General features: G+C 30.7%; 1 protein-coding gene across 2 annotated transcripts in view; it reads left to right on the forward strand.

The window, feature by feature from the left end:
* LOC143913889 (uncharacterized) overlaps positions 1 to 14229 on the forward strand; it is a 43452-nt gene that overhangs the window by 1718 nt on the left and 27505 nt on the right. For both annotated transcript variants that reach the window (XM_077433935.1, XM_077433936.1), the window contains exon 2: positions 3691 to 4069. In XM_077433935.1, coding sequence (XP_077290061.1) covers positions 4036 to 4069 — 34 coding nt within the window. In that variant the 5' untranslated portion in view covers positions 3691 to 4035. The remainder of the gene's footprint in view (positions 1 to 3690; positions 4070 to 14229) is intronic.

Below are 14229 nucleotides of genomic sequence, written 5' to 3' on the forward strand. Positions count from 1 at the left end.
AATGTCAAATCGTAAATAAAAAAAACACGCAACTCCATTCGCTACCACTACATACATACATACGTACATTAGTACATAAGCGCATACCGTGGATAGAGGTCATAAACATTTTTATAAGTATAAAAAAAATATTATATGGAACGTATTAGAGATAGATTTATTTTAATTTCATTATCAAGGCGCATTTATTTGATAAAACAAGTCTGGTTTATATATTCATTTGTTTATATTATATATCCATTGGTAATATATAGTTATTTTAGGCATACAATATGTAGGCTTTATTTAAAATCTTTCTTTCTTTCTTGGGGGTCTTTCTAATGTATATATGTTGAAATTCGGATCAATAATCTTCTAATGTACATATGTATATATTTAATTTCATAGAATGTCGAGAATTCCCAAGAGTAAAACTTGAACTTCAACATAGAGTTTTCCATTTTATACTATTTTCATTAGTACTGAAGCTTTATTAAAGGAAAACAAGTGCATTAATAAATATTTTATGTACTATTTAAGTACATAAATGCGACATATTATTTGAGTTAGTAGCAATATTAGCTAGAAGTGCTCTTAGGTTAATTCTGTGTACATACATACATATATGCATGTTAAAGGGTATCTTCCGGTTGTAATGTATTTTGACTAGTTGGAATATATTCCATCTAAGCTGGTACCAACTAGCGTTATAGTTGATGTGTATTTTCAGTTGTAATATATTTTGACTAGTTGGAATATATTCCGTCTAACCCACGTAAGTTGATTCATATGGCGAATTGCATTCCAACTAGTCAAAATACATATATTACAACTGAAAATACACTTCTATAACTATAAGCTAGCTGGTATCAACCAGGCTAAATGGAAAGGTTAGGTGTTTGTGAAAACATCACTCGACTGGTAAATTGAATTTTTAGGCATTCGTAAAACCATCAGAGTTGTCAAAACTCAACTGTTATATTACAACTAGTATATTTACACTTGTACATAGATATATAATTTACTAGTTAAATTGTATTGGAATATGAATGAACTGAAACGCCAGTTGGTATATATTACAACTGAAAATACACTTCGACTCTAACATATGTACATGTACAAGGCTTTTTTAAGTATTAAAAAATATTGGCATTATATGTATTTACTTAAAAGCTAGCTGATTATACATATGGGTAACTTTTGATTTTTTTTAAGCTTTCATCTACATTTTCAAGTACTAAAACAGTATGACATCATGGTCAAGTTAAAAAAATTTTGCAGTCAATTAATGCACAATATCAGATTTGTTTTTACAATTATGTAATTGAAAATAAGTATTTTATATTATGAAGTAAATAATTTATATTTATTAAAACACCAATAAATCAATATATTTACATTCATACATAAATACCAAACAGAAATAATGCAGAATTATTTTTTGTAATTCAAATATATATAGTAATAGTTTATTTACCTATAATTAATTCGCATTAATTTTAAATGTGACCATTTGTTTTTTTTATTTTCGTTTGTTTATCTATTCTGTATTTTTTCCCATCATTGATTGATTGTTTGCTTGGTTACGAAAGGTGAAGCTGAAGTTTACAGAATTGTGAATCTATATATATTTATTGCCAGGATGAAGCTGTGAACTCGAAGTTTAAAAGTAATTTAAATACAGTTGACTACCAAAACGACCTATGTACTTAATTGCATACAGAGCGTTGCCTAATTTTGTACAAATTACATACATACATATATAGAAAATTTGCTCACCAAACTAGGCAATTAATCATTGTCTAGAAAATACCTTTCATTCCATTCCGTTCAATACATACCAAATCTGAGACAGACAGACGTTTTATATTAGGAATATATAATATTTAAATACAAATGACATCGTTGCGATTAATCATTAGTCAGCGGTTTTCTAATCCTTACAATTGTAATACAAACGTCGATTAAATCATGCGAAAACGTGACAATGAAGCACTTTAGCATGTATTATGGATATATGTAAGTATATGTATATTAGGCTGGAGTGAAAAACGTGAGTTTTGGTTTTCCGTAATTTTTTTCATCGATTTTAAACAATGTCCTGTACCTACAACCAATTGATTTGACTACAATCGTAGGTTTTTCATATATGTACCTATCTCTATTTTGGGAATATTTTCGATTTTTAAAATATTAAAAAAAAATAACAGTTAAAGACCATCTATTTCAGTTTAAATAAGTTTGGCTGTTTGTATTGGGGAAGCATTCTTTTCAGATAATCATCATTTTTTTCATGTTCCCGTCATTACTTTGAACATAACAGTCGTTAAGAGCTTCCTTGGGTAAATATTTTAAATCTGAACACGTAATTAAGGGGCCAAAATGACCTGTTTTGACCTAAAACATGACATTTGCCTTGATATACATACAAATATGTATTTAACAACCCGCCCAACATAGCCCTTTTAATATCAAGCTATTTTGTGCGGTACATGCGAAGAATCCCAAGACATTTTTTTCGAAAAAGAGCTTTTTTTTTCAAATTCCAAAATTCGCTGTTTTGATTTTTAAATGCTTTTTATTATTACTAAATTATGTTCACAATACATCTTATATCTATTTTAATAGCTACTGATCTACTGATCATTTTCTATGTTACAATTTTAATGTAATTTTGTTAGTAATCATAGTATTATGATTACTAAGTAACAACCTCCGTTTCTTAAATTCACTGAATGGTGCCATTGACATTTGTCACATCTCTCTTCATTCTCTGCACCACTTCCTAAGTTACGGAAGTCGCGACCATTTAGAAAGGTTGAGTTAGTTTATTTATTTATGAATTTATTAAGAATTCTTTTTTTTTTCTATGTCATGTTTTATTTAATTATCTTTTCTTTATTTAATTTGTATATTTGTATATCTAATTTTTTTATTTTAGTTGTATTTCATGTACCCTTTCTTAATCTTTTTAGCACACTCGTCGCTTTGGAGCAATATGTTAGACGAGTGTGCTTGATTAATTGATGTTGTATAATAAATAAATAAATAATATTATTATAATGTTAATGTACAGCATAATAGGAGAAAGAGCTCAAAAACCTATGAATTCGCTGTTTTCGATATACCCTATTATAGGTTTTTGAGCTCTTTTCCTATTATGCTGTAGATTAACATTAGTATAATATAATACCATGATTACTAACCAAATTAAATTAAATTGTAAAATAGAAAATGATCAGTAGATCAGTAACTATTAATATAGATATAAGATGTATTGTGAACATAATTTTGTTATAATAAAAAGCATTTAAAAATCAAAAAAAAAATGAACCCTATTGCACGTAGTTTTAGTCAAAATGTGAATTCATATGTGCACAATTTCAACTTTGCCGCGCATGTCAAAAACGACACAAACGCCACGTGTCACATGCAAAACTAGTCGCAATAACAATAACAAACCGAATACACATTGCTATTTTTTTCAGTCGATTACGTGTCTATTGCAAATGTGTCTTTGGAATTACCATCGCTTTTGCAATTTTCCTGTTGGCTTAACCTTTTTTTTACTTTTATTTCGATTCGGTCGGTATCCATTTATATATATATATATATAGATTTTTTTTTTGGTATACGTTCAATGTGTGCTGTGGAAAATATATAAATAATTATATTCACGATACATAATATGTTTACTTATTTTTTCCACAGAGCTGTGGCGGCTAGTCGGAGCCGAACCGCGATAGCGGGGAACCATACATGTACATGCGCACATGACGAACATCTCTAATCTGATGAACCCATGACACCAGCTCTGTCCGATGGCTGCCGAGTATATAAGTATGTTATCGAACTGATCGACTAGTGAAACACTGATGACATACAGAATGCAGCGAAATGCGACCGTTATCGAAGCTTCAAACGCTGCGTTTGTGCAGCAGCGGTGATTGCATGTTGCATTCTCTAGTGATAGTGGAGTGATTTTATTTTACAATTTGTGGTGCTATGTGTGTGTGTGCGTACGTTTTCTATTGACAATGATGTGTTCTGTCTAAAATGGACGTGGAACAGGAGGTGTTCGCTGCTCTCGGTGAGTAACCTATATTTTGTTTTACGTCAGTTATATCAGTAAACGTCAACCCTCTCTATTGATACGTAAATTATACTGAGCAACAGAAATTCACGTTTTTTACTTACCGGAGGGGAGACTCATCAATCTTCACTAAATTCGAATATGACAATGATTTTTGTTGGCTTCTCGTTTATATAAGCGTTATAAAAAAGAGATACATACATATAAGCGTTTAAAAATGGCGCAACTTTTACAGATTTTAAATCAAAATCTAGTATTGCTGTGCCAAAAGTGAGTGTTGGAATCAATGGTCGCGCGTTCTTTCTATTGATTCTGATTTTTTATTGCTTGCTTTAAAATATTTGTGTAAGAAAAAAGTATATTTTTGACTTTTAAAATTCGCTAGATGATTGATTATAATTATTTAAAAGCATAAAAAAATCTCAATCAATAGAAAAAATCATCTCGCTATTGATTTTAATACTGATTTTTGGCACAGAAATATTAGATTTTGAGTTAAAGACTGCAAAAGTCAAAAATCTGTAAAAATTACGCTTTTTACAAGCCCATTCTATGTTTCACTTCGCTAACGATTCAGTATCTATTTCTACAGTCTTCCGATCGTTTTGAAACTTTGCCACTTTGCGTGGTTTGGTCAACGATAGAAATTTAGATCGATTCTGGTGAATAATAATCGTAATAAACACGTTTAAAAATGCAAAAATTTTGGACATTTTGACGTTTAGTGGTCAGTAACCTTATATACATAATATGTTTGACTTTTCGACACCCATTTGTTTTGTCAGATTTGTTTAAACGTTTATAACTTTTTCTTTTTCACACTATATCTTATAAAATTGGCATTATAGGCTCAACTTATTTAATTGGCAACAATTTAAATGGTCAGTTTTTTTTTCGATAAATGGTTAGTAACTTTTGCTAAAATTTAGTGATGGTAGTGTGCTATATATGTATGTAGATAAAAAATGAACGATCAGTAAAACGCTTGCTCTTTTGAGTATTTTTTGACGAGCAAACAATAGTAAATGTACATATATATAATTTATACCATTTTTGTTATCAGTTTTCTTTATAGTTCCTTTATATACAAAAAAACTGAACATAATAAATCACATCTTTCCGTGCGAAATTTTGCTACGTCAATAAATAAATCATAATTACAGTCTATTATAAACATTAGTACCTATTTATGTAATGTCTCGTCTTACCATTAATATTTACATATAATCGCAGATAGTTATTCAATTTTGCAATGATGCAAATATACTCGTAATATTTACTACCATATTTTACTTTAAAATAATTCAATGATAAATTCGTAGGTAATATTATTATTTATTATAATCATTCTGTACAATGCAATGCAACATATGTATTTGTATATTGTGCCAAACAAAGTTCAATACTTTTTTATCGTTTATTTAATGTGTAGGATTTATAAATAAATTTAAAAAAAAATCGGTCTGCTTTTTATTATATATTTTTGTATTAAACTACTAATAGCTACATAAAATCCAGTTTATTGATTGCATTACATACTACTTTGTTCTTTATTGGACTATTTAAATTACATATTTGGAAAAAAATGAAGACCGATTTGAGATATAAGTATGTATGTATGTATTTGTATTTCTAAAAAAATATATTTTTTTTATGTTTTGACACGGTATGTTTATTTACGTCACGGTTGTTTTATTACGATTCATGAAAAAAGTTTATTAATACGTTGCGTTTTACTATATCTCAATAGTTCGATACGGTAACGACATATATACAACTATTTCGTATCAAATTTGAACATATGTGTCAGTGATAATTGATAATTAATGTTTATGTCATCAATATATGTCACGATGAGTGCCGGAAAAAACTTTTCCAATCTGATTTCGGGTAATATTTACGGCATATTTATGTATATCAATCGGTCACAAGCTGCCTTTTTTTTCTCATTATTTGTTTTTTTTGAGGAAATACGGAATAATATTAATTCAAAAGATACTAGCAAATGAATGGTGGAAGTATGATTAGTAATTACGTGATTTTTTCCCCAACTGACACGTGCTTGAATGTGTATGGTGATTATTCAGTTTTAATAGTATGCAAAATGCGTTCGTTTGAAAGCAGTCGTTTTGCGAAGACAATACCTTAAGAACCGATCGATTTTTATTGAGCATATATTTTACAGCAGGGGTCGTCAACCTCCCGTTTGCATGGTTAACCTTTTCGTGCAACGTCGTTTTATAATAAAAATTCGAGTAGGTGGTGAATTGGGACTGCGCGTGTATCCCAAAATTGATACGTTTCTATTTTAAATTTTATTTCGAACTTCAAAAAATATTAGTATTCAGACATTCATTCTGCTTTTGATATATGTAAAGTTGATTCTACCAGTGAGATATTTTTGCTCGTTTTACTTGCAAATAGCAAGATGCATAAAGCTCTCTAAGCTACAAACACAAGAAAATCTTGTGAAAAACTTGAATTTTCCATACAATGAACTACATGTATATGTACATATATGTTTGTATGTGTATTATACATATATTCGTTAAATACATGCATATATAAATAAATTTTATACATATATTCAGATTCGTCGATAGGCTCCCTAAACGTGAATATACATAAATATACACATGTAATTCTTATGTATTTTTTTGCTTATAATTTTTAAGTACTGCGTTTTTTTTTCTATAAAAATCTCTTACATAAAATGACCATGAAGACATTTATAATTATGTTTAATACTTTAAATGGTTTACTAAAATAAACTTTCGATATTTAGGCGTTTTTGAGATATACAATTACGACCTATGTATGTATTAACCAGTGGCGTGTCGTGACTTCTAAAACAGGGGACTAGGTATGGACAAAAAATATATTTTTATGTTTTGAATTATAATAATTTGTCTTGAAGTGATGAGTATAATTTTTCATTTTTGAGCTAACAGAAATATTCAAATTTGCCTACCTTTCTTAATAACATATTTTCTGAGAGATTTGTCTAACAATAGATCGAGAATGCAACATTCCACGGTCACGGAGGGAATCGCTTCGTGAGTCGAGTCGCTTGCCATATTTGTACTCAAGAAGTTCTGTGTAAACATATGTTATTGTAAGAACAAAAATATAGTTATGGATGAAGTTTGATAGACACAAATCAGTGATTTTTACTATTAAAAATTCCAAAAATTCTTGAAGAAACGAGTAAATTATAAAATATTTTGTCTTCGACTGAACGCCTATATATGTATGTATAACAATTCGGAACAGAATTGAGACAGCAAGTCCGTGCAAGCAAACCACGCGGCAGACCATACCATAAAAATCCACTACTACTCCCTCAAGTAGGGACAATTCCGGTTTCTGAACTTCGCTAATCCGAGTAATAGACAACGAATTGAATTTATTGTAATTGAACTTTTGATATTTTTAAATTTTAGGAAAAAGATTTTAGTGGACTTGCCTAGTCCCTCTAGTCCAATGACGGCACGCCACTGGTATGTATATTACTGGTTAGTTTCTCAAATTTTCGCAGAATTGTGCTTCAATGTTCCCATCCAACTTATGTCTGTATATACGTACATTAGATTCCTAGGTGTTTTATATTCTCCTGAAACGTCCCAATTCGATGGCTTTATCAACTGTTTCAAGGGCATCAAGCTTCTCAACCAGATTTCTGTTAGCTTGGATTTTTTTAATCTAAAGTATGCTAATCTGTTTGAAGGATTGTTTAATTTAAGATCGTAAATGTATTTGTTCTATATAAAAATATAAAAACCACTATAAATGTTTCCATTATTATTACAAATGATTACAATTCATTTTTGTTTGAAATTGATAACAGTTGCGTTTAAAATTGATTTATACTCTCCCAAATTCCCACGTGTGGGTACAAACGGGAACTATACTAATTTACAGAGTAAAAAAACAAATACAATACAATCAAGCAGGTGTTGTAAAATTTCATGGACCAATGAATTTCGTTGAATTACCATCATCCCATGATGAAAGGTCATAACAAACGCTACGTTCATACATATGTACATATAAATATTCGTATTATGCATATCTATATAGGCATTCGTGTAATTTTATATATATTCATATGATCGATAATACTTAAATGAAAAAATAAATGGATTCGTCCACTTTTGTTGGCCATGAAAATCATCGACAAAACAATGTGATCGTCTCCATGGCGAAATGGATTTAACACTTTCACCGCCGCGCGCGAATTTTCAATGTGAAATTTTAGCGTTTTACGTACGTTGTTATCATCATTATTGTGTACATATTATACATTATATATGAGGCGATGATAAATAAATTAGCGTTGCAGATATAACAATCGCTCGGTTTATTTATATTATAGGTAGGTATAGGTATTATATATGTATATAGATGATAGCACAAAATTGAGATAGCGCGTATGAAATGAACGAATGATAGTAAAACATATTTGATTTTTAAATTACGTATTTGAATTATCTTTTATATTTTCACTCGGTATTTTTTTCATGACGTCAATATCTACGATGATTATAAATTCCCGATTCGAGCGGCAATCGTAAAGGTCAGGGCTATGTGGACGTGAAAGTGTAATAATTTAAACTGTCTATTCATCTTCGTCAAGACAAAATAAATTATCAGCAATAATTTTCATTATGAATGGCAACATTTTCATTTTTATTTCATGTGTTGTGTCTAACCGAGTATTGTGTAAATTTTATTATGTACAATTATAGGGAAAAAATAACAATGCGCGTTTAGTTTATGTACTTTACGTATGTATGTTTGTATGTATGTGTCGCAAGTCGTTCCAATTCAAAAGTCGCACTATCGCGTGAAAGAATTTCGTTTTTTGAAAATTGTCGTCTATTGCTGAAAAACCGGCACGTGGGTAAACCGGAGCGATCAGAACTACCCACTCATTTGCATCATCATGATCTGCAGCGCGTGACCATCATGTGTCGTTGGTCATCGGCGCGTGACAAACGCACTTACACCTGGTAAACTATTCAACCGTGTAAAGGGCTCGATTTCCCAACCCCCTAAATCGCACCTTGCACTCCGCACGCTAAATTCTAGCAGTTTATCATGTGAAGCTCACTTTGAGAATTTTTCATTTTTATTTTTTCAAAGAGAAATTTCAAAAATAGTGATTTTTTACCCATACATTTTTATTTACTATGTAAAAATTTATTTTATTCTAGACACGAATTACTTTTTCGTACTTGGATTTCATCCTTTCCTTTCCTTTTTTATTTCAATCGCCTCCGATATTGTTCTTCATTTACACGTTTCAGATTCAGACATTATTATTCTTTAATATGTAGTACCATAATTCAAAAAATTGTATGCATACTTTTTTTTAAATCTCTGTTGATAAAAAGCAATACCTCTTCAGGTACAGACACACTAGATTTTCTATGTAGGTTTCAAGATTTTCTGTCAAGATTTCACTGGGTTTTCTATGTAGATAGTATTGCACATGCAAAAATAACGCTAGCACACATAATCTGCACCGTCGCAAGCTCTGGAGTGTTTTAGGTGATATTTTATGGCTTAACAATTTAATATATGATTTCGAAAGAGACTTTGTATATATGTATGTATGTATGTAACCTTCGTTCGCTGTAATACTAAACGTTTATTTTGTTTCGATCCGCGCATTCTTTGTGTCCATGTAAAATCGTAAAATACTTTCTTATTCGACTATTTCAAAAAATAGCATTTATCATATAGGTATTTTTCTAATAGTTCTGATAGATTTTTATGATAGAGGGTATGGAATTATTTTTGGGCCTGCGATTCTTCTCGATGGCCCTGTGTGCGAGTACATCGACAAGTATGAAGATTTCAAAAAAACACATTTTAGAATACTAGGAGTATACGTTATGCATAGGGGTATGGTGTGACGACCAATCGTGTCGAGGAGGCGCGAGGAAGCGGGGTAACAGGGAAGGGGGGATGTGGAGCGTCTGAAATGTGCTCCTGATATTGAGTGCCTGACCTTGAACAGGTGACGTCAGCGTCAGATGCGCTGCGCGGGAGCGTACACACATCCACGAAGACACACACACACACACATTCAGTCATCATTTTGAACGAGTGAACTGGTTGGATTGGTGAGCGTGTAATGCGCGCATTCAATATTTTCCTATTAATACGTGCGCGTGCCTATAAATTACCTTACATTGTATTTATATAAAGCATATAACTTTATTTTAATTCGTGTATCAATTCCTTTCCGAAATCATTCGTTGAAATCAATGGGCAAAACACTAGTGACTGATAAAACAGCAAACACATTGAATCGAACAGCACAGGCGCGTTCATATGATGAAAAGCATCTCACATCGGAAGGTTTTTTTTCGACAAGTTTCTCCTACCTTTCTTCAAATTTAGGAATCACCGTTATTGATCATTGTCAATTCAAGGATTTTAAGCCTAGGTGCCATAGCATAGATTAAGTGGTTTTTTTTACATGTGTCTGCGCCCTAACGAAGAAATGTAGGAGAAACTTATCTTTAACTTTACGCCCATATTTGAAGAAATGTAGGAGAAACTTATCGAAATAGTATGATCGTACGAATTAATAACGACATGGAGACATGCCTATTACAGCTGAAAACTACGAGTGCGTCCCATGCCGCACTTTTCAGTGTGTTTTTACCATTAGTCTTTACTTTGGAAGGAGTTACTAATCGAACTCACAAGTAACAGTGATGAATGATGAAAAATCACTAGGAATTTACTTTCTATTTTCCATTTAATTTTATCTTGCAACTGTGTCAACTAAAATAAAATTTATTGTAGGGCAAAATTGAATATATTTTTTATTCAGTAGCTAAGGTGTTAATGAGAAGAAAGATACGTACATACATACATACACGTTATAGCTTCGTAATTATATGTATGTACGTATTTTAAATGTTCTAATTGCATGTTATATTATTTAATTAAAAGTCCATTCTCTCAAAATACATGAAGCAATTAATTATAATGCTTCTATATTTCTATAATGTCTTTATATTCTGTCATTTTATTGTTGACTTGTCAAATAATAGGTAGATATTGCTACGTTTTTATATGTTTATAAAGATTTGTTTATTTGACGCTACGAAAATCTACAGTTAAAACGATCAAATTCGGTTTACTATTTCACGTTACTCAAACTTATACTACATATATGTATGAGGTTTTTATTTTTAAAATTTTAGAAATTTAAAAAAAAAGTTGGAGCCCGAGTCAAAGGAATACAAAATTTTCTGAATAAATTCCATTTTTATTATTTTTATTCTGACTTTCACACAACCGAGCAATCAAATTTCCATGAGTTGATATTTTTATATATACATATGTATGTATGTATGTACAATGTACATATTATATGGTATACGTAGATATATACTATTTATCCGATATAAACAATCCAAAACCTGTTACATATTGAATTTTTTTCACCATTATAAATTGAAGCGCATTCTGAAGATCCTATTATGCAGAAGAAAATAGAATTATATATCATTTAGTCATTATAATATTTCTTTCGTCGATTACTTTACAAATTGCGTCGTCACGCCAATCAACCCATTATGTGATCTGAAATATATGTCTGGCGCATGCGTGCGGGAAAAACGTCGCTTAATATGATAATGTCAACCCCCTCGTTTCAAGGTACCCCTCGGGAGGAAACCAGTGGGGTGGTTCGGAGGTCCAACCCCTCCGATAAACGACAATTTGTAACTAATCGCTTTAAACTATTGCGTGCCGCATCGAAGCTCACTGTAGCGTTTCCCCACCTGTTTAAGCAATTTGAATAATGAAGCAAAACAAAAACGGATACGTCAAAGTCAATAAAACTATTTAACGACTACTGTATATTTTCTGGCTTTTTTTATTTCTTTCTTTCGTTTTTTTATTTTCATTTTTATTTCAGCTCGTCGACTAACCGAATAACGGAGAGTCGAAAAATCGACAAAACCTATACTTAGGAAGTATCCAATCTCATCTTTGCTACTTTTTCTAATACATCAAACTGGGTTATTTCATTACTTTGAGTCTACTAGTTTAGTGTTTATATAAATATACCATTTTTTGAATAATGTGTGATACAAATGTGTTTGCACTATACTTCAATGTGATATTGTTCGGAAAATCTACTTGAAATATCATATTGTTTCATTTGAAATGAATTCATTTCTTCTTTCATACGATCAAATGATGAAATTAAATCTTATTTTTCAATTATTTTTTTTATATTTAATGGGATGATTTACTTAGATGCGTACTTAACGCACACACATGTCGACTCTAAAGGTTCTTTGTTGTGATATCAACAGGCCGAGTTATTTGTTGTTTGGTCGATAATCAAATAAACTGCCTCAACTATGTATAAACAAAATATCAAAACCGATTATTCATATCTGCAAGTCGAGTCGAAGAAATTCAGCGAGACATTTTTACTTTCTAACGCAACTATCTATGTACTTCGTTCAATTTAATCAACCTTTACATATGTACATACATCTTCTTATCGTCAATAATATATAGATACAATACTGCTAGAGTGATTTTTTGTAAAATTAAAATTTCTGAATTTTTAGAAGGTCTTTTAAAAGCTTCATGCGTAATAGGAGTAGATAATACCATCTACATATGTATGTACTTTGCAGTATGTATGTGTAGTATTTTTCAGTCACGTTTGAACTAGGCCAGCCACCGAGATTGTTTGATCAATATTATATATACACATATATATACATATATATTTTTCCTATCAGACTCGCCGGTTTGACTACTCGGTTACATACGTACTTTATGGACGAATAAAATTCGAATTGTTCGCCAACAATGTGACAGCCGGACGTTCGAAAGTGCTTGAAATGCCAATAAACCACGAACGAGCTTTAGGTACTGCATAATAATTCATTCATTTAATGACAAGACATACACTATTTATTTAGTATGACGAAAAAGTATTTTTTGCGGTGAAGTGAGTATTTATATTAGCATGTTGCGTATAATTCGATTTCTTCTGTAAGAATTGAAATTAGATTGACCTTTGACTTTGACAAAATTGAATAACGTATTTACCTACTTCTAGAAATAAACAAAAGTTTTTTTTATACAATAAAGCTAACTTTCTTTGTTTTTTTTTTAAAAAAAAAACATGTACCAAGCCTTTGAGATGAGCACAAATGTATTTATTATAATTAATTAAATCATAATATAATATGAGTAAAATAACACTGTTCAACACGAAAAATGGTTCAGAGACGAGATATAACTTTTCTTATAGATCTATGCCCAGTGAACACGAATCTGGTAATAAAAAGTGTTGATTGGCTCGAGATTCGGAGACATACATATGTGTTTTTTAAATCGCGCGATTTTTCTATATCTTGGTGTTGTTCGGTCGATTTCTCAATATCTATTAATTTCCTGTTCAAAATAATTATTGGAATCTATAGTCGGGTATTTTATCTTTCATTTATAGTACTTTTCAGCTTTCAAATCTCTCTAAGTAGTCGTCCAGTTCAAATCAAAAGTCAAAATTACGTATTTTCACTTGGGATTTTTTCCCACTGTTAATACTATATTATATTGAGTATTTTCTTTTGAAACATGTTTATTAGGATAGTGTTCTGCCCACACTATTTTTTGTTTTCGTTTAAAAGGGTTAATTGGATGTGTACTGAATTTTAAATCTGTAAATTTACGAGTAAAAAATTCGTATTAGTACTTAGAGACTTGGAGAGATTTGAAAACTGAAAAGTACTACAAATGAAAGATAAAATACCCGACTATAGATTACAATATTCATTTTGAACAGGAAATTAACAGATTTTGAGAAATCGACCGAACAACACCAAGATATAGAAAAATCGCGCGATTTAAAAAACACATATATGTATCTCCGAATCTCGAGCCAATCAACACTTTTGATTACCAGATTCGTGTTAACTGTGCATAGATCTATAAGAAAAGTTATATCTCGTCTCTGATCCAAAAAAAAGTCGTCATTTGTCGAACAGTGTAATTAGAAGTTTATTTCATATCCAAACGGATCATTTTTGGAAATGAAGTTGGGCGCAATCTTAATCTAATCAATGTACGCTCTCTTCAGTTATTTTATTCGATATATTTTT

The sequence above is a fragment of the Arctopsyche grandis genome, chromosome 6, assembly GCF_051622035.1.
Source record: "Arctopsyche grandis isolate Sample6627 chromosome 6, ASM5162203v2, whole genome shotgun sequence".
Taxonomy (NCBI): Eukaryota; Metazoa; Arthropoda; class Insecta; order Trichoptera; family Hydropsychidae; genus Arctopsyche; species Arctopsyche grandis.